Genomic DNA, 27,585 nt, shown 5'->3' with positions numbered 1-27,585 from the left:
CGTGCAAGTCACCAAAAATGATTATTATTTCCACAGGTGATGGTAGGATGATGGTGATTTTCAGCACATTTCAATCGGGTCTCAATTTAAATCCCGAGAAATGATTGTGCTGCCGGGATTATTTCAAGGAACGAAAGATCAAATGAAGGTTCATTAAATCTGAAGACAAACAATTAGTTCTTTCCATTAACTCCCATAAGTCCTCGTGGTGAAGGTGCCCAGTCATAATTTGCCCCACAAGTATTGATAATGATTGTTGTTGTTTTGTTTTGGCGTTCACCCCGTTTTCCAAACTTCCATATGCATAAAGGAAACCCTGAAATGAAAGTTGATTGGGGTTTAGTTTTGTCCCCTGAGTTTAACCGTCAAGATAAGAACCGATTCTGTCGACACAAAACCATCCACACTGCATGTTTTATGTAAATATGGAACCGACAGTGACTGAATTTATTTGCATTTCTTCTCAAACAGCAGCCGCTGGTGATTTTTTTTTTTTTTTTTTTTTGCTGGAAGATTCATTCATCACGGGTCTACATGTTGCTGGATGTAACTTGACAATATTTTCTCCTCGAATCCATCAAACATGGAGCATCTTTTTTGAGCCGCAGCAATATAGAAGCAACACAGTGATTTCTAAGCGTGACGCTGAAAACATTAATGTACGATGTTCATTTGAAAATAGTCTTTACGTGAGGGGGGGGGGGGAGTTTGCTGGACCGGATCAGCGAGATGAGAGAAAAGCGTACAAATCAACCCGAGAGAACGAGTGTAGAGTGGACTCAACCGGGAGAGGAAAAGAGGGCAACAAGGTCAGGGCAGGAATTATAAATCCTAATGTTTTTGGTGGTGGAAGGATAATAAAAAGGAAAGAGAAGCAGATATGTTTCTTTTGGCAGAGAGCAGCGGAGGGGAGGCAGGAGACGAGGAGAAAGACAGCTGTCCAACAACAACTCGCCCGAGCCAACAAAACTGCGTGATATTCAAAGAAATTATATTACCTCCATCTCTGTCTCCCTCGCTCCTTCCGTTCATCCATCAATCTTTCAAATTGTCGTGTACATTGAATAGCTCAGCCGCTTACATGCTGTCTCCTCGCTAACATCCATGCAGCGTTGTGTATGTGCTGCTTCGTCAACTGATTTACTGGTCTTTTTTCTTTTCTTTTCTTTTTTTTTTTATCGCATATAAATTATAATGTGAACATTTTATTAGCTTTAAAATGTTAAAGGTTTTGAACCGAACTGGGAAACCTTAAAGTATCTCAGTTTAGGAACAGATATTATCATGAACCACCAGCAAACAAGGCGAAACGCAGCAATCGACGGTATTTTTGAATGAAGTAAAGAACAGCTGCCGACTCTTAGGGTGTTAAAAGTGAATTTTGCGGATCCACACCAGGTTGAGTTCCCGTAGATGTTTCTCGTCAAGGACGTGGTTCGGGAATGCACGATGGATGATATTGGAATCGGCCAGTTTTGAGTCATTTAAAAATGTTAAAAAATCAGCGTCTGTCGATATGAACAATCGGTGTGGCGCAGATGTGTGTGCGCACTTACTTTAGAGTAAACGCATGCAATATGCAGAAGGCAAATGATGAATGTGGCCGATGGATGCTGCATGAATCTAGTCAGGAAATTGATGACATTTATATATTTCATTCATGTTTTGCACTGAAATAAATGGAGAAAGCTCATTTAAATTCACTGCTTATATCTATTGTTCAGTATCTATCTACACGATGGAGATGCTTTTTTTAATGTACAATATATATTGATATGGGTAAATATTAGGTATCGGCCATAACAGTATTATGAATATGGCTTATCTGCCAAATGTTCCATATCTGTGCTATTTATTATGAGAAAAACATTTTTGTTTGACACTCAACTTATTGCTTTTTTTTTTTCTTTTTTTTATCAAGATTTCTTGTCAAAACTAACAGGATACTTACAAAACGCTCTGACATTTTCCTGCGTTTCCCATGGGTTTATATGCCTATTATCACAATAATAACAACGCTAAAATGTTTCTGTTATGAAAGAACACCTTCAGCAGCCTCAATGAAAAGACCCCGTGTCACAAATGGTCAATCAGCCCGGAGACTCGGCGGGTCGCGTCACTCCTCTTCACTCTCGCAGCGAGGATGCACACACGTAAATAAAATCTTCTTCTTTTTTTTTTTTTGCAATCATTGAATCAAGAATTTTCTTCTACAATCAAACAAGTTTCCTGCGGTAAAGTCTGCAGCCGCCTGCAGTGAGAACCTTGGCTGATGCCTCAAGGTGAACGCCGTAAATTGAATTTATTTCTCCTCAGCGGCTCTGTTCTCCGGTTTTATCCTCCTCCCGCCATCTTTCTGGCCCTCAAACCTCTGGCTGCACCCCTTCCGCTATCCCTCCCTTCAATCTTACCATCCCTCCTTCACTCTGGCTTCACTCCTCTTTTCTCCATCTTTCCACGCATCCTTTTTTTTTTTTTTTTTGGTCCCTTTCCTTCTCAGCCCAGATCTGTCTGGAAATGTCATTACGGCCAGATTTCTGTCTGGAAAAGCTGCATTTTGTATTATCTCTCCGTCTGTGTCTTTGCTGTTGTCACTACATACTGAAACTAATCAATGATGTGTGTCACTGTGTAGGTGTGTGCGTGTGTGTGTATGCGTGTGCGTGTGTGTAGTCACCGATCCTATTTTCAACGGTTCTTGTCAATGCGACGACATCGCCGCTTTCTACAGCCGTCACTGACAATAGGATTGCATGTGTAGAAGATTCAGACACACACACACACACACACACACACACACACACACACACTTGCAAAAACCGTCCAAGACAGCGTGATTGCTGAGAAGCTTTCATTCCCAGAGAAATGCTTGGCGATGTATAGTAAAACACACACACACACACACACACACACACACACACACACACACACACACACACACACACACACACACACACACACACACACACACACACACACACACATCCTCCTACACAAATGCATGTACACATGCTTATGGCTGCGCACCAAACACACAGACAAGTGCTTTGATCCGCTCAGACAGCAATGAGATTAATCCACATCCTCAGTGTGTGTGTGTGTGTGTGTGTGTGTGTGTGTGTGTGTGTGTGTGTGTGTGTGTGTGTGTGTGTGTGTGTGTGTGTGTGTGTGTGTGTGTGTGTGTGTGTGTGTGTGTGTGTGTGTGTGTGTGTGTGTGTGTGTGAGAGAGTGAAAGTGAGAGAGCGACAGACAGACAGACATGTTAAGAGCTTAGTGTGACAAAAAGGGGGCATGCGCTTTTGACACTTCGTCTTACAAGCCCAAATCAGGGCGCCTCGCTTTCCGTCTCGCCCTCCTCTCTCCGTTTTCTCGTGCTCTCTGTTCTTGCATTTCTTGCCCTTTTGTTGTTTCTTCTGGTTCTTTTTCCTCTGTTCCTTTTTTGATCACCCCCACCCACCCCCCCACCCCTCCCTCGCTCCTTCTCCCCTGCGAGAGCACAAGCAAGAGATTGAAATCAGTGAAATAAAAGTTAAAAGCTATATTTAAAGAACAGGGTTTTCAGAAGCTCTCTGAAGCCTTGGCAAACCAGTGCTCGTCAGCTGAAGACGAGAGCGAAAGAAGAGAGAAAGTTTTTTTTTTTTTATGGCGCCGACTCCTCTGTTGTAACGTGTGCATTGTTGTTGCATCTTTTAATATCCGATCTTAACACGCCGTGCCGTCCTTCTTACGCCGAGCCCGGATTGAGCTGGTGCCTTGTTTTAAGAAGGTGGACAGCTTGAGTCAGAAAAGAGATCAAGGCCCATCAAAAAAAAATAAATAAATAAAATGGGGGAAAAAAATAGAACAAATACAGGAACAAAAAAAAAAAAAAGGTTTGGGGGAAAAACCAAAACTGGCCTGTTTTCCTCATCTGATTACAGGCTGCACATGCCAGTTCATCAAACAGATTATTAAAGAGAAATTAAGAGGTGAGCGGGAGCAATGGGGCCGGAGGACATAGACGGAAGTACAACGGGATTCGTCCTCTGCGTTTAACCCATCTGGAAAGGCTTCTGTACAATTTAGATTTTAACAAGAAACTGCCTTTTGTTATGTATGGCGTCCACAAAAAAGGACAAAGTAGAGATAAAAAACATTTTTAATGGAAAATGTCCATTAATGTGTGTTTATTTAGTATTAGATCCTGTATTGGGGCAGTTTTGGGGGGAAAAGACCAAGCAATTCATAGAACCGTGATTATAGGAGAAGTTTTCTTTCTTTTCTTTTTCTTTTTTATTCACCAGAAAGAATCATTAAAATTGTCTTCATGTTGAAAATTGTCGCAACTTCTGTGACTAATCGTTTAATTTAAGAGAAAACATGGACTTTTAAAAACGTATACTCTGTGCCACAACAAAGGAAAAAACGTTAAAATGTAAAAGTTATTATGGCACTATTTTACCGGTGATGACATAAGGCTGCATGTGGCGACTGAACTAAAGTGGGTTTGACACGACTGCCGTATGCGGTAAACTTAAGAACAAACTCGAGGGGTCATAATGTTTTGGCTCGCTCGACACAACGCACGTCCTGTTTATTTTCGCCGACCAGTTTAGAAATGTGGGTTCTGAATAATTTCGCCCGTTTATTCCCGTTTCGCTCAGTGTTATTGACAGTTTCCAGTGTCTCCTCGCTGCTTTACATGCCGCATAAAGAGCAATGTGAGCCAGACGCTTCCTGAAAGGTCATTTAAAAGCGCATTAAGGAAAAGCCAAAGCGCAGTCTGAGAACGTAGTTACTGGCAACGCACTGTAAATGTCACGGCGACTGTGGAAAATACTGCCGCTTCTATGGCGCTATAAATCAATATTTGCCCATTTAGAGCCTCTTTTTTTTTTGCATGTTTTATGTGGGGCAACTAAACGGGTGGATCCCGGCCATCAGAAGTGATCAAGATGAAGGCTTTACTCCTCATCTTCATAGTTAATGCATTTACTTCTCGGACTACTAGAACTTTAGGCCTCATTTATGTGACATTTCAAGAGAAAATGTGTCATTTTAACTTTTTTTTGTTGTTGTTTCCGAGAAGTTTTCTGCCAAAATAGTGTTGTTTTTAACGTAAGGCCACTAGTAGGTGCTGTTGATAGTTTTTGTAATGGAACCAGACACATGTGCAGAGGACAATATGTGGTAAACATCCGCACACAGTAGTAATGACTTTATTTCAATCTCAAAAGCGAATAAAGGAAGATGTGCTTTAAATGAATTTCAATGGTTCCCAAGTCCTATTTCCTCACGTTCTCCATGAAAGGGTTAAATTCTCTCTCCTTGTAAAGGAGGTGCACATGACTCCCTTCATTTTCCACTGTCAACATTAATATTAGCTTGGACATGTACTCTTGGTTACATTGTTCTTTTCGACATCTGGTTCTTCGGTGCAGTCGGTAAACTGTTCGACAGAATCCTGAGCGGCTCCGGCGGCAACACAATAAAGGACATAAGGATTCTGGTCATATGCGTCACGTTTAAATCACACAATCACTCGGAACCAGTAGCAATTCAAGGGCCACTTGGGTGAGTGGGTTGCCCCTCCATGCCCCCCCCCCCACTTCTGCTCCAACACACACCGACTCATTTCAAACGTCATACGGACTTCACTCAGGACAAGAAATCCAGATTATTTTCCCCAACATTTCCGATATCGTGTTTTATCTTCTCTGAGTCTGACAGGTGACGCTGAGCAGCCATTAAACCCGGAGCACTTTGCTTGTATCCCCGCCTCGGATGTAGCGCCCCGGTGGGGACGCCGCTGACAGTCCCTCCCCTTTTGGTTCAAGTGTATCATTCAAAGTGTGAAATTCCATTCCGTCGCGCTCGGCGGGGCCGACCGCGCGTCCATTTACGCCGCTGCGCGAGGTGTGTGGCTGCAGACGGAACGTTGCTGTCACGCCCGAGGCTGCAAATTGAAGCAAATGTCTTCTGAAATATACCAAAGGAAAAAAATGCTTTAATGAACGTTTGGGAGTCACAGGTGTGTGTTGCTCTCACCGGCTAGTGTTTCAGCGGCGAGCATGTGCTGACAGATTGTAAGCAGATGTCTCAGTAGCAAGGCAAAGAAATGGATTTACTGTAGAGAAGCAGGGTGAAGACAAAGCTGCAACCTTAGTCACAGTCCTCAGTGTGTGTGTGTGTGTGTGTGTGTGTGTGTGTGTGTGTGTGTGTGTGTGTGTGTGTGTGTGTGTGTGTGTGTGTGGTGTGTGTGTGTGTGTGTGTGTGTGGTCCCACGAAAAGTGCAAACTCCTGCAGACCATGGATAATGCATTTTTACACTTTTCTTATTAGTCACAGTGTGCGTGTGTGTGTGTTTTAACGCGCGCATGAGTCTGAGCGACAGGCAGGGAGGGGAAAAAAAAAAAAGAGGTGAGGGAGCAAGAGAAGTATTTTCTTCTTTTTTTTTAGGAGAGGAAAAAAAAGAGAGTGAGAAAAAGGGGGGAATGTGTCAAGAACTGATCCTCATTCTGTCATGCAGTAGTCCCACCTGCCCTCCCCTCCCTCTCCCTCCCACCATCTCGCTGCCTTTGTCTCTCTACCTCCTTCCTGCTTCTCCTTCCCCCCATCGCATCCCCCCTTCACGTCTCTTTGATTTGTTTTCCCTCCAAATCCTCCAGTTATTTTATTCCCTTCCCTGTCAATGCTGTTTCTCTCTCTCTCTCGCTCGCTGTGTGTGTGTGTGTGTGTGTGTGTGTGTGTGTGTGTGTGTGTGTGTGTGTGTGTGTGTGTGTGTGTGTGTGTGTGTGTGTGTGTGTGTGTGTGTGTGTGTGTGTGTGTGTGTGTGTGTGTGTGTGTGTGTAAGCCTTTTCGCCGTCTCTCTCTTCTTTTTTTTTTAAGCCCCTCTGATGTACAACAGCTCCTTGAGGGAAGCTTTTCTCTGCCTCTCAAACACTCCAGCACACACACACACACACACACACACACACACACACACACACACACACACACACGTACACACACTTATCCTATGCACCAGCTTTAACCTATTTCCCTCACTCTTCTCTCTGATGGTCTCGCGTCCCATCTTCTCTCCACTCGCTAAATCATTCATGTCCAGTGTTTCTGACCCACTTCTATTATAGTTTAAGAGACACAGTTTTTCCAAAAGAGAGCTACCCAAAAAAAAAAAAAAAAAGAGAAAAACCCCTGCTGTTCCCTGTGTGTCGCTACACGTTGGGCTTCCTTAATCGAATCAGATGAAACCGCATTTCTAACCAAATCAAGACCTGGCTTAGTTGCTGTGGAAATCTTAATCATATGGATGCACGGTCTCGTCTATATCTCCTGTAATGTGTTCAAAGTTCCGCCCGGAAGGAAAGAAAGAAAAAAACAAACCAAACAAACCTTCAAAGTGTCCATTGCACATCGGTGTCGATCGTTTTCTCTAATAACTTCTGTTGTTATTTAGTGAAGCGAAACCACAGTAAGTCGTTTACTATAAACCAAAGCTTTATTGGCCGTCTCTGCCTTGATCCCACACACACGGCTGGCCAGCGGTAACAAATACTGCACAAAACCTGGTCTGATCTGTGTGTGTGTGTTGGTGTGTGTTGGTGTGTGTGTGTTCATTGTACTGTTTTCTCTGGTAGGGTTATAAACCAGCGTCTCAGTGTTTGGAAGTCTGAGAGAGCAGACTCAAAGAACGGAGGAGCAAAAGTTTCCCTTTAAAGGGAACGTCAGCTGCGCGTCAAGTATACATTTTCGCTGTATACATTTAATGTATGGATGAAAAGAGGGAGGCGCCCGCCCCCGAGCTGCGGCGTCGCTGCCGCAGGACAGGAGCTGTCAGCTGGGAGAGAAATACAACTCTGCAGGGGTCTCCTCTGGAGACCCCGGCAACTTTTGTTTCTGTGTGGGGCTGGAGAGGGAGATGGAGCGAGGGAGAAGACGGAGAGGGAAAAGAGAGAGAGAGAGAGAGAGAGATTCAAAGAGGCAAAGACAGAATGAGGAATTAGAGCCTGCTTATCAGGCAAAAAAAAAAAAAAAAAAGAAGAAGAAGAAGCTGACAGGAAGGGAGAGGAAAGCATGACAACAAAGCCACACGGAAGAAAGGATGGATCTTCTCGTGAATTCATCGGATCGTGTTTTTGTGCTCGCTCGGTATTTGTGCGTTTGTACATGTTGCCCGAGGCGGCATTAGCCAGCTGTGTCCTCCCGTGTCACTCTCACCTTACTCCAGCTTTGTCTTTCTTTAACGTTCCTCTTTTTCGTCGGTAATCCCAGCTGATCCTGTCATATATCCCTCCTTTCTCCCCCCCGTGATAGACGGCAGAAAGGACAAACGACACAAGTTCACCTCCTGTAATAAAGATGGAGTCGAAGCTTTGAAGGTGGAAGAAAACAGGGGCTAAAATAGCCAAATGAATGCGTAAAATGAACACTTGAAGCTCGGCTTCCTCGGCCTGCAGAGCTAAACACATGCTTATGACGACAAGTGCCGGTTGTGGCGACTGCCGCTGCCATGTGATCATTAAAAGAAAACTGCTTCTAGTGCACGGGGCTTTCGCTAAATCTTTAGATAATGGGACTGTCAGAGGGAACTGGAAACACAGTGTGTTATCAGCGCTGCTGGCAAAGTGTCCTTACTATTAAACACCAAAGAAAATGGAGTCGAATACTGTGAAGGGGGGGGGACAGTTCCCCGTAAACGCTCTTTCAAATCTTCCCTCTTCACAGAAACACAGAAGGAGGATGAATGAAGGTCTACAAACGGTAACCTGAAGACGTTATGGGCACCTTTTGGTTGAACTGTTGAATTTAGAATTGCTACATTCATTGTTTGTATTTATTGATGGGAGTTCATCACTGGATTTTTCAGCGCATCAATCTTTCTTTTTGTTCTTTGTCTTTCTCGCCTCTTCATCGGTGAAAAATCTGCTTTTGTTTTACTGTGTAAAACTTTCCGTTGACGGTTAAATTATCACCATTACGAAGTTTGGCTTGTGAATGTTTTCATTTCATGGTTGGATGATGAAATGCTTGAAAATGTTGAGAATTGATCAAAAAAAGGAGCCTTTTCTTGGTTAAATTGACAGATTTTTGCCAAAAAAAACCTCCATAAACACAAGATGCAAACTTGGGATTCTGGTTAATTTCATGGGGTGTCTCAGAATGATCTCCATCTGTGGCGGCTGAAGCAGACATGATTTGCTTTGTTTTGGTGTTCGTAAAAACTCCTTCTGCTTGTTTTTGCTTTAAGAAAACCAAAACACAGGCTGAAGAGATTACACTGTATAATTATCACATTTTTTCTAAGTCCCCCTGTCAACAGCTAAGTGAATTCGGTGATTTCACTCGCCTCAAAACCCAGTCATTTCTCAACTTTGGTCAATGAGGGTGGAGTCCGTTTTGGAACGATTTATTTATTTATTTTTTAAAAGACTATGTGTGAATAACAAGTTTCATCCAGTCATGAAAGTGACTCTTTGAAGCTCGGCATGTAGAGGAAAGCCTCCGCTCAAGAAAATGAGGTTGAGCTTGACACGCACCACATCCTCCGGGGGTTAAAGAGTAAACTCTGGTGTCTTACAAGCTGTGGAACCGGAGCAGACGGTGTCACACAAAACAATGGCGAGCCGTTTTGTTCTGTCCCAAACAGAGAGCAGGGAAAGGGGATTATTTCTAAAATAGCTCTGTGTTTGTCTTAGACAGAGACTGGCTAATGTCACACTGGACTGAATCTACTGCACACGCACGCACACACACACACACACACACACACACACACACACACACACACACACACATAGGCGCACACACACTTTCCAACACTTCACTAATAGGCACACTCTAATGGACAAGAATAAAGCCACAGACAACCTGTGAACACACACAAAACACACATGAGGACATCCTTGTGAGCACATACACAACTGCCACTTCAGCATACGCACATACACACATATACACACATGCATGCGCATGGAAGGATTCAGCATTACGTTGAGTACATTGAAAGCTGCGTGTGCGTGCGGGTAGAAAAAAATGCAAGTGATCTAAGACCAGGCATTAGTGTTTCTGATAAAGTGAGGGGCCTTAAGTGGTTTGAGGAAGGAGAGAGTGCCCCCCCCCCCACCTCCCCCACTTCATCCCCCCCATCCCAAACCCCCAGTGTGTGTGTGTGTGTGTGTGTGTGTGTGTGTGTGTGTGTGTGTGTGTGCGCGCGCGCGTGCTCGTCGGGGTTGGGGTCAGGTGCCTGGTGCGTTTGTGTATATCTGCTTACTGTCTGCCTTGTCGCCACGGCGATGACATCATGGCACACGACCGCCGGACGACGGAAAGAATTTCTCCCATCTTCTTTGCAGACGGAGGTGGAGAGATAGAGCGAGTGACAGGGGTTAAAGGAGAGAGAGAGAGAGAGAGAGAGAGAGAGAGACTGAAGGACGGCGACACAGGAGCCGTGAGCGAGGCCAGAATATAAAAATGCAAAATGGACACTTGTAAAATTGCGGATGACCTGTGAGATATTGCTCTGAACACAAGACTGCTTTACTACATGCCACCATTACCGCCTGTAGGAAACCCTCATGGCCAGTTTTCTCCAAACTTCCTTCAGCAAACACTCTGGAACGTCTGGACTTTCCCCGGTGCGCTGAAAGAGATTTTTTTTTTACATCTTCAGAAAATAGGACAAACATCCCAGTTTGTGTAAGTGAGGAACACACAGGGAATAGGTGAGGCCGATATATGTGGACGCTTCTGCTCCCTCCAGCTTTTAGAATCTGCCCCAGTCTGATCTTCCTTTCACTTCAGTCATCGCAGTCGTTTTTCCACTTTCACCCTGAACCTTAACTGAAGGTCAAAGTTTCCTCATTGAACATGTTTCATGCACATTCTCGCAGTTTTTTTCAAAACATCGCAAAGCCAATGAACTCCATGGACTGCGCCTCCATTCAGTATAGTATTGTAGCTTGACGCAGGCAGAAATCTCACTAAAATTCTCTTCGATCCCTCCATTTATCTTCCACATCATTCGGTCCACCTGGAGCTGATCCCAGCCGCCGGTGAACTCGCGCCCTCAGGAGATACTCACATTCACACCTCTGAGGCGATGTGGAGTCACCGGTTATATTTGAGGGCGCAGGAGGAGGAACTCGGAGCGCCATGAGAAAACCCATGCGCCTCTCAGAGGCTCTGGCCTTATTCGTTTTAGTTTATTGTGTTGATTCATGATGACACTTTTATTGCCTGTGACTAAAGTTGATCCGAGTTTATCTGGGGCTTTTTCTTTTTTTTACTTTTTTTCTTCAGCAATCCAGCATTTTCAAGCTTTGGGAGTCGTGCCAACACAGCAGTCTAACTGAAACAAATAACCAGGGTGGATTTGAGTGACGTAAGCTGGAGGAATAGACTAACGTCTCAACGAGCTCTCGGCAATTAAACATTCTGAGACGAATATGGACAAATACATATAATAATTCTAAATGGACCAAAGAGTTTAAAAAGCTGAAAGGTGTTACCATATACGGTGCAGAGTGAGCACTGACCTCTTCGGTAACCCATATTTCTTTGGTTACTGTTCTCTCATCCCACGTTGTTCCTCGGGAGTCTGTGAAAAGGGAAGATTTGAAAGGAGAGTTATAGATCGAAATAGGCTTGTCGAGTGGGAACCCTCCACCTCCCTCCACCCCCCCCCTTTGCAGTATCTGCCTCCACTTTCTTTGGTGTGTTTAAGAGTAAGGACACTTTGCCAGCGGCGCTGATAACACGCTATGTTTTGAGTTCCATCCGACAGTCCCATTATCTTAAGATTTAGCGAAATCCCCGTGCACGAGAAGCAGGTTTTTTTTGTTCTTTTTTCTTAATCACATGGCAACGGCAGTAGCCACAACCAGCACTTGTCGTCATAAGCATGTGTTTAGCTTTGCAGGCTGAGGAAGCCGAGCTTCAAGTGTGTGTGTGTGTGTCAGAGATGAAAAGAATGCTGCAGAGAGGCCCACGACTGAGACGTGCATCTGGAATAAATATAATTTTATCACCAGCAGTTTTATAAGCGCCGCGCGCTGGCAGGTAACTCTCAGATATGGTATAAAACGAGTCGCGCTGTTAGCTTTAACAAGAGTGATGTTCCATTAGCTTCACAGGATGTGTGAGCGTGTAGGTGTGTAGGTGTGTGTGAGCTGGTGTTTGTGTAAAAAAAAAAAAGGGGGGGGGGGGGGGGGATGACTGTGACACTGTTTGAGTGTCTCGCAGCCTGAAAGAAAGGAATGGAAAAAGTCCATGAGGTCATGTCCACATAAAAAAAGTGTTTAACTTATCAGCTCTCATGAGAAGAATAAGACCATTCTTTATTAATTTATCAAGACTCATTGAGTTTAACTGCTCCGCATGTAAAACACCCTTCTCTTCTTCTTCTTCTTCTTCTTCTTCTTCTTCTTTTTGCATGATTGCATGGCACGCTGCCTTAAAACTGCCTCTCAATCTTTGGGTCGAGCAACGAAATGATTCCTCGCCGGGTCACAAGTTTATGTGAAATACTGAGGAACTTTAATAAAACTTTACCAATATAAAATGTTCTCCAGATATCAAAAACTGGCTTTGACCTCAGTCCCGTCCAGTGAAATCCCTGTGCTCCTGTTGCATGCATCAGCATTTATTGCTGTAAATGCACGTTGCTGTATCAATATATCAGCCACATTCCAATGTGTTTCTTTCATATGTACACACACACACACACGCGCACACACAAAAAAAGAAAAGCACCCGAGAAGCCGACAGTGACCAGTGTTGACTCGCGAATCGATCCACCAACACTGCCGCTGACAGGACGGCCCCAGCTCAGATGCATGACGGGACATTTGTACACTGACAGTTTGGTCAGTGAGGTTGACCAAAGAATCTATGGGTCTTCACCCAGTCCCAACATGTAATCTGTCTTCATATAGATGCTCTCATCACTGCATTCCTCAGTACACCGCTGCATGTGAGCGAGCGAGTGGGTGTGTGAGGCAGTGAGAGAGAGAGAGAGAGAGAGAGAGACAGAGAGCGAGAGAGGAAGTGATTGTGTGTGTTGAGTAAAGACAAAAAAGAACAAAAAAAGGAATGTAAAAAATGTAAATGTAATATAGGCCACCCCAGGCTTGGTCAGTGTGGATTTCTGCGTGCGTGTGGATGTAATTGCACGTCTCTGTAAGTATATGTATCTACTGACGAGCCAGAATGTTATGGCCAGCCCTACCCAGAATGCACTTTTGATCTCCCCGGGGGATGACGGACACTTTCTGAAAGTCCCCAGTGGGTTTAGGGTACAAGCTGGAGCTGCAGTTGATCGATCACATCTCTCAAGCACGTGTCACTGGTTTTCTTTTTTGATGATGAAGCAAGAATTGGTGCTTTCCTGTCTTCAGAATCAGAGAGACATAAACAAGAAAAGAGTTATGCAAGATTGTATTTGTGTAGGAGAGTAAATACATTCCTACTTGATTATCAACTTGACAGTAATGGCTTTTTCCTTTAACGCCATCAGTCGCCAGTGTGATTCAGTATGCACTCAAGAGGAAGCAATCTTGTCAATGAACATCAAGGATGGAGAAATTAGTGTGTTTTGGGGGTTTGACAAATTAAAAAAAAACAAAAAAACCAAGGGGGATAAAGTACATTTTTATGATCTGCATCATGGAATTGAAATGCCGCCCCCTGGATTTAGGCAAAGCTCGGCCACTTCGTTGCTCTTGAGTCTGAAAATAGCGCCCCAGCTAAGAGGACTTCGCTCTTCTCGTTGACATGTCATGAATTGACCATGAAATTAAAGATTGGTTCGTCCAAATCGGTGTCCGGCCATGCATGCAGTTATGATAGCAGCCCAAAGTTTCAGATGATCCCTCGCGGCAACCGCAAACGTTTTCAGCCTGAAGAGCTCCCTTGTCGAGTTATTTTTCAGTGCTGTTTGCGCCACAACTTACTTTCTTTTCTTTTTCCTTTTTTTAAACTTGGCAATTCAGCTCAAAAAGATCTGATTGAGTACTAGATTCAGTACAAGGGAGTTTTTTTTTTTTCTTTTCTTTTCATTGTAACTCATGTCTTATGGTGCAAGCCCTAATCAGATCAAAAATAATTGAGTTACTCGAAAGCAACGATCACAAAACAAAAATGACCTATTTCAATGTGTGTTGTTCTCCTCGCAGGCAAGAGGCACTGCTGGCAGCCATCAGCGAGAAGGATGCCAACATCGCCCTGCTGGAGCTCTCCTCGTCCAAGAAGAAGAAAACCCAGGAGGAGGTGGCGGCTCTCAAGAGGGAGAAGGACAGTCTGGTTCAACAGCTCAAACAGCAGGTAAGACTTGAAAACACGAGACAGCTCAAACGCCGACCTCCCGGGGAAGCGGCTCTCTGATCGACTGCTACAGCAAGCAGAAGGTAGAAGAGATGGCCAGTGACAGGCGCGATTTACACACACACACACACACACACACACACACACACACACACACACACACACACACACACACACACACACACACACACACACACACACACACACACACACACACACACACACACACACACACTGAAGGGAGGAATGCTGGAACCAAATTTGGAAAAGGGGTAAATAAAAGCAGGGGGAGCACAGGTGAGGTGGCAGTGACGAGGGGAGCAAAGAAAACAACAGAGCCAGAGGAGAAACTGAGTCCAGATGTGACCGCAGCACTCCGACCACAAAGGGTAAATTTAGGATTAACCCACCACTCCTACACACACACACACACACACACACATACCGACACCACACGGTTCAGATCTTCAGCGAATCCCTGACAGCAACACTTTTCTCTGAATTTGGATTTATGTAAATGTCTCGCCCCACAAGTTACGCACACAAAACGTGTCGTGTGCTTTCAACCGGCATGAATAGACGCGAACAGAAACCAGGCTCCGCACAAACACGCAAACACGCCAATATGTACCCACTCGCTTGGGCCAAAAACAAGGATATAAACATGACCAAACGCCTCTGTGGCTGCACACAGAGGTCTATTCACACACGTGTATACTTAGAGACACATTTACACACACTGAAAAAGGTTCTCGTGGGTCCAGTGAAATAACCAACCCCCTGAGTGGATGAGTCTTCTGGGAGTTTCGGATGTTTCCCCTTCATCTCCTCGCTGCGTCTGTATCACTTTTTAGTAACGTTGCGCTGTGGTTGTCACGTGTTGAATTGACAAAGTGTGGATGTTTGTCATACGTCATGGCGGCCGGACGATGCAACGCCAGAAGAATTAGTGTTTGGATCACTTCTGGAAAAACTGGTGGTGAACGACGCAGCAACTCTGTGTGATATGAGATGTTTATGCACATATCTGTGAGTTTTAGTTTTTTTGTTGTTGTTTTTTAAGTGAAAGGTTATCTCAGTGTTTCTCTGAGTTCCTGATCACAGTTATGCAGCAAGGTCGTACTAATTATAAAGCTGACAAGTCGAAATAAACAAACTATGTCAGCTTTTACAAAATAAACCTTCCCTTGTCGTTTTGCTGTCCACACTATGCCTAAGCAGAAAACTGGAGATAATAATTGCTAAAATTAGCAAATTTGTTGTACTCCAATAATACATGTTACATCTATTTGCATTAAGCTGGTATTAATAAGGTTTACGTTGTGTAATTTTCTGCATTTATTCAAATAAAGAATATATTGCGTTTTACCCAAAATCCCCACGGCTCAATTAATCCTTCAGTTCAAGTTTCTACCACTAGGTGGTGAATTGAGTCGCTCAAACATGAAGTTAACAAAACCATAGATGTATACTTGTTAGCTATTATGAAACACGGCAGTATGGAAAAATCTGATTTATTCCTTTTAACCACTGGACCGAATCTACACCACGGTAGCCGCCAACTGAAAAGAAGAACCAAAACTTTGAAAGTCAGGTGAACGATAGAGAGCCACAAAAGTGACTCAACAATTCAGCCAATGCACACAAAAAAGGCAGCATTTATATCTTACATAAAGCCCCTTTAGAAGACAAATGTAATAAAATGCAATGACTCAGTCGGAATAATGACATTTATGATGTGGCTTTAATTAAATGTTAATATCAAAGCAAAAGCAGATGTGAATAAGTAATGTGATTTACATGTAATTCTGTTCTTTTGCGATCTCCCTTCTTTTGCTGCTGTCAAACCATCTAGTCAGTTTTACTCTGTGCAAAAAAATGGAACTTGGTTCGCTGTCAGTGTAGCAGAGAGAGAAAATCCTCTGCAGGTATACCTTTTTAATTACTAACATTTACAGTAACTTTCAGCACAGTCTGGACTTGTCATCTTGGTTTATGGAACAATTTGTTACAACCCCATGCAGCTTTTCGAGTCCTGCATATGTGTGATTGGCAGCCTCACACGCACACTTTGCATGCCAAGCGCTCGTGACACCATGACACATAATAAATCACAACGACGGAGGGGTCGGAGAGCTCGGCGCCCACGTTTAATTTCCCCCGATTCAAACTAAACCGTTGGTGATAACACAAAAACAACTGGAAAAAACCAAAACAACACGTTTGTATCAAATAGATACAAATTCACAAGGTGTTTGTGGCATGAAAACATTTCCAGCATGTCGAGGTTTTTTTTTTTTTTTGCCGAAAATCCACTTATTGGACGGAATCGGATGGAGCGAGAACAGTCCGCGGCTCCGACGCCTGTTTGAACTGGCGTTTAAGAGAGAAGTGGGGGGTATTAGAGGGCGGCGGCGCCAAATGAAGTCATTGCAACTCTTCCTTCCTCTTCCCTCCGTCTCATCTCTCTCTCTCTCACTCTCTCTCTCTCTCTCTCCGTTCTATTTGAAGCCGTTTATGACACCTCGGGGTCTCGGAGGTGGTTACTGACAACACAGACGCCACTGTCTGCCGCGACGTGTGCGTATGTGCCTGTGCATGCGAGGGTGCGGGCACTTTTCTATGCCACTCTCTCTCTCTCTCTCTCTCTCTCTCTCTCTCTCTCTCGTTCTCTCGTTCTCTCGTTCTCTCTCTCTCTGTGGTGTCATAATTTTCAGTCCCTCAATGATGGATCGCAGCCGAGACTTCCTCTGTATTCTTGTGTGTGTGTGTGTGTGTGTGTGTGTGTGTGTGTGTGTGTGTGTGTGTGTGTGTGTGTGTGTGTGTGTGTGTGTGTGTGTTGCCAGTGAGTAATCTCTGGCTTGTGTAGTAGTTTCTGTGACACAGACGCTGTTCGTACTCCAACAGAAAGTAGATTAAAAGGTGTGAATCAAAATTATTGGAACAAAGTTATCTCTGGTTGTCAGAATTGTTTTGAATGTGTGTCTGGTGTTTTTTTTTTTTTTTTAAGTTTGTCTCAAGTGTTTTTTGACAACTGTTTCTCATCGTTGGTTGTTTGTTTTTTTTGATGGCCAGCTTAAATGCTGCCTCACGTCTGGTCTGAATTTGGCCCCAAACACCACAGCAGCAGCAGCAGCGTCGTACCGAGACACAGAGTGAATACATCAAAGTGTATTTTCAACCTGATTCATTTTGAACAAAAACCGTCGGATAAATAAAGGCAGAGTCTTGTTGTTTTTCCAATCAAAAAAAACCTTTATTACAGCTGTCTGTGCCATCAAACCCGTTTTTAGGCAGAGATCAGCCAAAATGTATTGGACCTCATCGATGAAAAGTGAACATAGAGACCGTTTAATGGAACTTGAGTGCATATTGTGTAGGGAAACACATTTTTATATACTCAACAGCTCCATTTAGAGCAGAACTGTATCCAAAACATCCCTGAACAACTTTTCTCTGGGTTTTTCTGTCACTTTCATTACATTTTGGGCTTTATATATTTTAATCCTGGAAGTTTTAACAGTCTTATATATTTATTACCTGCCGCTCTTCCACATCTTCTTAAACTTGAGCATCGTCGGTAAGTTTGAAAGCACAATGTCGCTTTCGGAGATGGTGACTGCTGAGACGTACTTCGATATTCAAGAATTCAAAAAAAAAATTGTCTCGCCAGTTCAGAAAAGTTGTGACAGTATTTTATGTGCAGGGAAGTTGCTCAGCACGGATGAACGCGGCCGTTGTCCATCACTTGTGGCTCCTTGGGAATAATTTTACGCCGTTATTTTATTGGATGTTAGTCGCTGTAGCTCATAGCAGCAGTCACACATTGCAGTATAATGAGACGCTGCCAGAAGATGATTTCATGCAGTCGATGGCAGCCGTGGCTGTCTATGAAACCCTCTCACTGTACGACATAGAGACGACAGATTCTGTCGATGACGTGGCCACGATTCCCTGTCTTTTATTTGAAACAGCCGAGATCGCACAGTTGTCGCGCCTCCTGAAATAAAATATCAGCTCTCTGTTGTGTTAACTACAGATTCATGTAGATACAAGCAGAAGATTTGTACTTGCGGTTGTTGCACTACTGGTGTAAAGCCACACCTGTGATTGTGCTAAAGAACACCGATGGCCCTGAAAGCGTTTCCTGCGTGTTGACCTTCGAACCCCGGCGGCGCCGGGCTGTAGATCAGGGTGACCTCGGCTCTCCTCACTTTCTTCTCCCGCCGTCCTTCTCACAGCCTCCTTCCGCCCCGCAGCCGAAGTTTTACCCTCCTCTCCTCTGTCACGAGGAGACAGAGGCTCGAAGGAAGAGGTGACGAGTGTGCGAAAGCAGTGAGATAGAAAGGGGTGATTGTAATATTTTTACCGAACAGAACGGGAGAAAGGAGAAGGGAGAAGGTGAGAGATATATCACCATCTGTCCCCGTCGAGAGACACATGTGTTATACATTTACACTTCTGTGAAGTATGCCTGGCCGTGGCTCCACACCTGCGGGGCCTTGAATACGGCCACTTGTACTTTTACTTCTGCAGTTCAAAGATGCGGAGCCACCGTTTAATTATTCAGGTGTTTCCAGGAAAGGCCATTAAAAACGAGAGGTAGTTTTAACTCTCCCGGAAACTACAAACAGCCAACGGTCGTGAGAACATCATTAGATTCTCTTTGCCTTTTTTACGCTCAGCTGTTCATCATTGCTTATTTGTGAAAATCAGGACCTCTCGTGTTGCAGACAAGTGCAAAAAAAAAAAAAAAAAAAAAAATGCGGGTCTAATCGAATTTATTAGTCCGTTGAGATTCGTCGCAACGAAATAATTCCCCGCAGCGCTCGGCTCTGACTCGTTCCACTACCATTTGAAATTCCCCATTCATCAACACTTTTCTTTCCTTGATAGAGAAATAGGGAGAAGAAATAATCTAATTTCTTATCGTGATGAAATAGTTCTCAGCCAACCATGACTCAGCAACTTTTCATTACTGATAATTGCACAGATATCTACAAAGGTTCTCCTTTCAGCACTGGGGAGAGAGAGAGAGAGAGAGAGAGAGAGAGAGAGAGAGAGAGAGACGATACAATAATCTAATCTAACGTTCCCCAGAGCCTTATCACGATGGAATAATTTTCTTTCAAGCATGACTCAGCAGTTAGCCCCTCACTTCTCTCCGTGTTCATTTGTTTCCCCATTCCCATTGTTGCAGCAGTGCGGCTGATGGAGGGAGGGAAGGAGGGAGGGAAGGAGGGAGGGAGGGAGGGAGGGAGGGAGGGAGGGAGGTGGGACGTATGAAAGAAAAGGAGTGAAATAATGGCATGATGATTAGATTAAGTGAGAAAAGAGGGAGTTGGCACAGAAACGAGTGAGCTGAGGTCAGCATACCCTGCAATTAGAGAAAGTGGGAATGTATATGGAAAAGGCCAGGGAGGAAATGTGAGGACACCTTTGTATTTAATTCCCTCCCGTTGGCTTTCTCCTTTCTTTTCTCTCAGATTCATTCGTTTAGCGTCGATTTACTGAGAAGGGGGAAGCAATTCATTGAGATAACAGGTGTGGCAACTGCTTCTCAACACCAATTCATCAAGCTTGTTTCTGTTCACATTAACATGAACGCTGGGATTATGAGCTTCACTTAAAGCGGGTTTACTCACAAACAATTCTCAAAAACTGAAGAGAAATGAGTGGAACTAAAAGGGTTTTTTTGGGGGGGGATGAGACAAGAAGACAAGAAATGACGAAAAGACAGAAATCTTTCTTTAACAAGGCCCCACATAATAAAATACAACACATATTTAAAACACACTTAAGACACAAGCACAGACATAAAGGAAATGTTAAATGGAAACAGTAGCCTATAAAAAAAATGCATTTTGCATTTCAGAGATGCTACATCACAATAAATTTGAATGCATGGCTTCTTCTTCGATCGTCAGAGATGAACAAAACCTAAATATTTCGTCTTGGATTTCACTCGACCACGGTGAACAAATCTACCAATCCTGAAAATGTAATGCTGTGAGGCCTTTGTTAAAGTTGCTGCTAAGTGCTTTTGCAAAAAAAGAAGAAAAAAAAAAAAGACTGAAATCAACATCACATAAAAGGCAGGGCAAGAGGAAAGTGAAACCCATGAAACTATAAAACCAACTCCAAGAAAAACAAACATTAAAATGAGAGAAGTTCACTCTTCTGTTCTTGTTCTGTCTTTCTGACCAGAAACTGATTGGGTTTTAATGTGTCTGTTTTTGTAGTGACCGCAAACATTTGTTGCATGTAAGTTTCATAAACCAGAACGATTGTTAAACTCATCATAAATGAAAAAAAATAAAAAAGAACACAAAGCACATGGGGAACAGAAGGGCCAAATAAAAGAAGGGGGGGTGGGGGGGGGGGGGGGGGGAAGACATAAAATATGGACAGAACGTACCAAAACGACAACAGAAAGTGCTGCACTCGTCTGAGACAGAAAAATGAGACCGGGGTTGAAGAAGCAATGGTATAGAAATGATGATGTGTCACAGAAAAGAGCTGGAGGCAGAATTAGTCACGGATACAAGGACAAGTTAAGAAGCTCAAAGGTCAGAGAGTGAGAGTCAAGAGAAAAATACAGAAGGGGAGAGATGAGACTTAAAATCAATCTTTAAAAAAACAAAAAAACAAAAACAAGGCTCACATCATTTAAGGAAGGGGGAGTAAAAAGAGACAAATGAGCAGTTTTAGGTACTTAAGAAGAGGGACTTAATCATAAAAAAGAACTGTGTTTGAGAGAGCAAAGGGATAAAGATAGAAGACAGGAAGGGAGGAACTGGGGATTATTTAGATACAGAAAGCTCTAAGAAGAGCAGAAAGACGGGACGGGACAAAGGCAGATAAAGTGTGTTTGCAGGAGGGAAGGGAGATTTGGAAGGAAAATGCAAAAGGGATCAGAAATCAGGCGGGGTCTTGACACAGCTTATCCTCATGTTAAATCTCCTCCTTTGTTGTTTCTCTCCCCATCCGCGAGTTAAAGTTTTGGCCTGGGCCAATTATTCTATTCTTCACTTATTATGTGTTTCCTTACAAAGACTCGTCAAAATTCAAAGACTTTTTTTTTTTTTTTTTTTTTTTTTTTGGCATCATGAGAGAAAATATGTGGCGAAGCAGGAAGAGAGTGCAGGTGAAATACAAAAACACAGAATGTGGTGAGTGACTGTCACATATTTAGGTTTTTAAGATTCCTGACGTGTTTGTGTTCAGCCACCTGTGAAACGTTTGACCAAACCAGTACAGCTCGCTCAACGCCCCGGCCTCAGCACCAGCAAACATGGAAGCGCTCTTCTTCATGCAAACGATGTCTGTTGGTTGTACTGAACTGTTACGTCAGGTTTTGGTTCCGTTCCTTCTCTGGAAGGTTTGGTGTTCACAGCCCGGCTAGCTCAGTCGGTAGAGCATGAGACTCTTAATCTCAGGGTCGTGGGTTCGAGCCCCACGTTGGGCGATTAATGCTTTTGCATGGTACCAGCGTATCATCCTGTGTTCTTTCACTTGTCCACAACTCCAGTCTTAGATGTTTGGTAAGAGAGGAGTCTAAAAGATGAGCTCATTTGTCACAACTTTCCCATTATGCCAAAAGGTTGTGTAGTCAAACATTTACATGCTGCTTCCTTCAAGCCATAAAGACCCTACAAAGGAGGTTTCATGGATGGTCCACTCATTGGGTGAGCCTGGTGAACGTCGCCCGGCTAGCTCAGTCGGTAGAGCATGAGACTCTTAATCTCAGGGTCGTGGGTTCGAGCCCCACGTTGGGCGACTAGTGCTTTTGGATGGCACCAGCATATCATCCTGTGTACTTTCACTTTGAAATCTTAAGCAAGCTCAGTTGTCACTATTTTCCCATTAAGCCTAAAGGGTCATCCCAAAAACGTCCGTTGGGTTTCTTGAACAGTTTCGAGTCGGATCACGATCGAGATTTCATTCGTTTTATAGTTTTATGTGTCTGAAAAGGCTGGGAGACGTTGGGTAGGTGTGTGAATATAATGAGTAACATTTGATTAACCTTGTAATCTAGGAAATGATGTTTCCGCTCCTTCTCTAGAAGGGCTGGTCTTCACAGCCCGGCTAGCTCAGTCGGTAGAGCATGAGACTCTTAATCTCAGGGTCGTGGGTTCGAGCCCCACGTTGGGCGATTAGAACTTTTGGATGGCACCAGAATATCATCTTGCGGTCTTTCACTTTGAAATCTTGAGCAAGCTCATTTGTCACATTTTTCCCATTAAGCCTAAAGGTTCATCCCAGAAACATCCGTTGGGTTTCTTGAACAGTTTTGACTAGAACCACAAGAGAGATTTCATTCGTATTGTAGTTTTATGTCTCTGAAGAGGCTGGGAGAGGTTGGGTAGGTGTGTGAACATAAAGAATAACATTTATCATTTAAACCTCATAATCTATGATGGTGATGTTTCCACTTCTTCTCTAGAAGAGTTGGTGTTCACAGCCCGGCTAGCTCAGTCGGTAGAGCATGAGACTCTTAATCTCAGGGTCGTGGGTTCGAGCCCCACGTTGGGCGCTATTTTTTTCACTCAGTGTCTTTGCCTTATTCGTGTTGCGTTTCACTGTAACGTGACCTTCGGACCGCTGCGGTTGTTGCTCCATGTCCCATTACGTGGTGAAAATCTAACTGCTCTGTGTCATTAGCAGCGTTCGCCGCAGGTCTCTCTCGTTTAAGTGTATTTTTGAAGTGGTTGGCGGAGGAAGAAAAGTCGTGCTTAAAATTCTAAACTCGTCAGTCTGGCTTTCATCAGCCTCGGTGGACGATAAAACGAACGGCCAACCTGCATCAGGACGACACACCAGGCTGCAGCTTTAACTCCGTAAACATGTGTGATCATTTCCGTTTCCTGGTAATGTTGAAAACAACTATTAAGTAGAGGTTTCGTACTATAGAAAACACTTACACATATCAATAAAAATGTTTTTCTTTGACAATCTGTGGTAATTTTATTGGACTTTTGCATGAAGGCGCTCCAGACAAGACAATTTAAACATCTCCCATTTCAAAAGTTGATCAGTACGACCTGTCATGTCATGTCACCATGTGCTCATAGGAAAGAAAAGAGTCTGCAGGCATTGTGTGAAGTCATTTTATTTACCCCATAAATGTCTCTGCGGTCCATATGTTTTGCAGTTTTTAATATAGGAGATGGATTTTTCTTTTCTTTTCTTTTTCCTCTCATGGCCATTAAACAAATCTGCTTTGAAAGTTTAACTTTGACCTTAAGTGGAGATTATATACAGTCTTATGAAACTACAAAGGACACCCTTTGTGTGTTGTAAAAATAATCTGTGGAAAAGGCGGTTTATAGATAATTAAAGACGTGGCGGAGATGACGGACAATGATAAATAAACGTCAGGATACAGCTGTGTGTGTGTGTGTGCGTGTGCGTGTGCATGTGTGTGTGTGTGTGTGTGTGTGTGTGTGTGTGTGTGTGTGTGTGTGTGTGTGTGTGTGTGTGTGTGTGTGTGTGTGTGTGTGTGTGTGTGTGTGTGTGTGTGTGTGCAGGTGCAATGAAGGTCCCTACATTCTAATTTTTCCGGCCTGAAGATGAACTTTTCCATGTTTGCTTTAAATATGTGTGTGTGTGTTTGTTCTAATGCTCTTCATAAAACAAGGAAATGAATACTGTGCTGGCATGCGAGGGGAGGGTTCATTTCCTACCAGACACACACACACACACACACACACACACACACACACACACACACACACACACACACACACACACACACACACACACACACACACACACACACACACACACACGTGGTCCAAAAACACAAGTCCAGTGCAACATCGGCGCAGAAAAGCAGCTTTTTGCTCGCAAGCGTCTTTCTGTAAAACTATTACATTTGGCTTTCGAACAAACACACATGAACGACACGTACGTATTTTTGTCAGTGTCTGTCAAACATACACACAGATATGCACAAAACTTCAGGCTGGCCTACTTAAGCCCCCGTTCCTTGCAGGGCTCAGTGAAAGGCTGAGGGGATTTAGACTGTACAAGACTGACAGATTTAGACACCCCCCCCCTCCCCTCTCCTGCCCCCCTCGCTTAAAAAAAAAAAAAAAAAATGTATCTCTCGCTTTTTGCAGGCCTACTGTAAAATCTCAAGTATAACTTTAACATGTGGAGCGAACGGACGCTAATACGGAGAGTGAAGAGACGATGACAGAGGAAATATGGGGGGGAGGGGGGGGGGAATAGAAAAGCAAATATAGGGCATGGAAAATGAGTTGATTAGGAGAAGATAGGTTTGTGATTCATGGTTCTTTGTGTGTCTGTGCGTGCGTTTGAATGTTTGCCTTAATCTTTCTGGATCTCCCCTTAAGTGGCAAGTTAACAAGGCTGTTATCCTTTTTGCATCGGTTAACAAGCGACACAACAGGTGGCCTGTCAAGGGGAGAAATGTGTGCGGATGTCAGACTGTAAAGCAAACGGAGAGCGGATTAGATGTTTTGAAGTATTTTTTTTTCTTCCCTTGCCTTGTGTAGGTTCCACTAAATGTGAATTGCGAAAAAAAAAATAATAATTGTGCTTTAGTTAAAAGACTCGTCTCTTCTGTCCGTAGACTCAGAACAGGATGAAGCTGATGGCCGACAACTATGAGGACGAACACCTGAAGGTCGCGTCTCCAAACACAGAGCAACCCAACAATCACAAGCCGTCCCCAGACCAGGTAAGGTGGAGCAACCAAGACCTCCATCGTGTCTCAGCATCTGTTGGAAGTCACGTTTGCTTAATTCCCGAATGAGTCGATTTTAACTTTTTAATATGAATCTCCCCCCCGATAAGACTTTTCCTGTTCTGCCCAAAACTAACTTCGCACTCTCTCTGAACTCACGCTGCGGCTGGACTGAACTAACCAATAGGACGATGAGGAGGGCATTTGGGCCTAGCCAATCACATGCCTTCTTTCTCGCCCTCAGTTCACCACTTTGTACAGAAGGGTGAGCGTCTTCTTCTCTATCCAGCCCGTCGTCACGTCTGCTCCATCCCCGACTTGTTCTGTCATTTCGCTTTTTTTCTTTTTCTTCTTTCTTGCCGTGTGGTTTCTTTTGACTTTCATCCACTTTTTATTCCGTTCTGTTTTTTGAAACCCGACGTTCGGTTTTAAAAAACTCCTTCCTTTTCCACGAGTTTATCTTTGCTTTCCACTTTTTTTCCCTGCTTCATCACTTAAACAGAAATGCTTAAAAAAAAAAAAAAAAATCTGATCTTAAAGCGTTCACATCATCTGTTCAACATCTCAGTATCTTCTCCTTTGATTTCATTTTTGTATTTTTTTTTTTTTCATTGTAATAATCATTCCCTCCAGTCCTCTTCAACTTGTACTATTTTGTGTGTGGGCTTTTTCCCCCTGCACATTATTTCAAAATTTCCACCCTCATTTATGCCTTTGATGGTTCCTTTGTGCCCATTTTGTGATATACGCATGTACAGTCTGTACTAATGGTTTCATATGTGGAGTTTCACATTACAGCGGTATCGTTCATGCCCATTAGGGGACGGGGGTTCTGTCTTATTTAAATTCACCAGACGTGTGATATGTGGGTGGTGGCGATTTCTTGAAAGCTGCATCTCTGCCAAATATTTTAAAAGCTATGAATGAATGAATGAATGAATGAGGGGAGGAAAAAAAAGAAAAGATTGTTCTTTGAACCAGATCCAGTGCTGTTTCTTTAATTACGCCAGGGATTTCCAGTATTTTAAAGATCCAACGCTCATTAATTGCAGATGTGTGACATCCTTCAAGTCAAGTAAGGGGGAAAAAAAACTAAACACACACACACACACACACACAGGGCCACAAATTGATCGTAAACACAGCTAATGCAGAACAGCCTTTCTTGAGAAAATAATCCGTTTTTTTTCTTTTCGCTTCAGCATGTTTTTTTCAAACAAGACGCTAAAACTCGCGAATTCCTGTAACATTCTTCAAACGAGTGAAATATTTGGAAGTTTCAAAACAATACAAATACTAACGTTTACTCTCGCATTTATTACACGCATTGACGCATTGGATTGATTAGTGCTGAGAGGAGCACATGCCGCCTTCACTTCGGTTCCTCCGGAGGGAATTCCCATCAGGGATGCTCGACGCCCAAAGCTTCGCCCCTCGGATCTCAGTCTACTCCCCCCTCCGCCCCACACCACCCACCCCCGGTTATTAATTAGATGTAGCGCCTCCATGCTGGGCGAGGCGGGCCGCTGCGGCTGCACACGACTCACACGCCACCTCGTTTCCTTCTCTGTCATATCTGGAATCCCCACACACACACACACACACTTATGCAAACACACACTCTCTCCTCCCAGGGTGTGAGGTGGGTAATTTACCATAGCACATTTCATCCAAACAGTGAGTGATTGTGTCTCCCTATAAGGTGATTCTGTGCAGCTGCTGGAAGTATGAAACGCTTCAGAGATAACTGCAGCAGAGAAACACAGGAGAGCCGTCGGAGCACACACCGACTATTGTGAAGGATTTTTTTTTTTTTTTTTTTATGGCGTTTTGGATTTAATTGGTTTACATTTATGTTGGATCCCTCAGTTAGAAGACACAGAGGAGGCATAGATGTTTATTTCTCATAAAGTCCAACGGCGTTAAGAGATAATGCCTCCTCAGTCACCAGCATTCCACCAATAGACGGATCAACGCACACGTCACACAAGTTTTGGTTTAGTTTCCTCTTGATATCGCGGCCTGTCCTTTCTCAAACCGCCAGTTTGGAAAAATCCTGCTTGTTGCGCTCTGACCCATGACTTTGCCATGAAGTTGCCGATGCATTAAATGTGACGTACGGTTCTGCACATGTGATAATTTCTGACTTGGGATATCAAAAAAAAAAGGTGTTCTGCCCCTCGGCTTCAAATGCACCTAGGAGGTCTTCACACCCCTTCACCTGCCGCCATCCGTCAAGTGTCAACTGCTGGGGAACCGGCGGTGGACACACATTGTGAAGATGTAAATCATCACTTGTACAGAAGCAGAGGACACATTCAGTGCATCACACACACTGAATGCTTCCAAACGCCTGTATAATTTTTTCTTTATCTGTTCATTAATCAAGGTGTGGTGACTTTTAATACACCAAGGATTAAGTAGTTGATTAATCTGGTTTCAGACACTTGACATTTTAAGGAATCACGCAAGACACCTTGAGCACCAAGTCTCATAGAGAGTAACCTATGATAGTCTTAGTTCTTATGGGAGTATGCAGGGGTCTTTTGTTGCTCAGCCTTGATAGCCCC

General features: G+C 43.6%; 1 protein-coding gene across 4 annotated transcripts in view; it reads left to right on the top strand.

Annotated features, from left to right (window-relative positions):
- LOC308146221 (ELKS/Rab6-interacting/CAST family member 1-like) overlaps positions 1 to 27,585 on the top strand; it is a 127,192-nt gene that overhangs the window by 78,714 nt on the left and 20,893 nt on the right. For all 4 annotated transcript variants that reach the window (XM_080517933.1, XM_080517932.1, XM_080517931.1 and 1 more), the window contains 2 exons: positions 14,154 to 14,301; positions 24,902 to 25,009. In XM_080517933.1, coding sequence (XP_080374059.1) covers positions 14,154 to 14,301; positions 24,902 to 25,009 — 256 coding nt within the window. The remainder of the gene's footprint in view (positions 1 to 14,153; positions 14,302 to 24,901; positions 25,010 to 27,585) is intronic.

The sequence above is a fragment of the Blennius ocellaris genome (genome assembly GCF_963422515.1).
Source record: "Blennius ocellaris genome assembly, chromosome: 22".
NCBI lineage: Eukaryota > Metazoa > Chordata > Actinopteri > Blenniiformes > Blenniidae > Blennius > Blennius ocellaris.
Note: the sequence above shows the minus strand (reverse complement) of the source record. Positions and strands in the feature narration are given on the sequence as shown.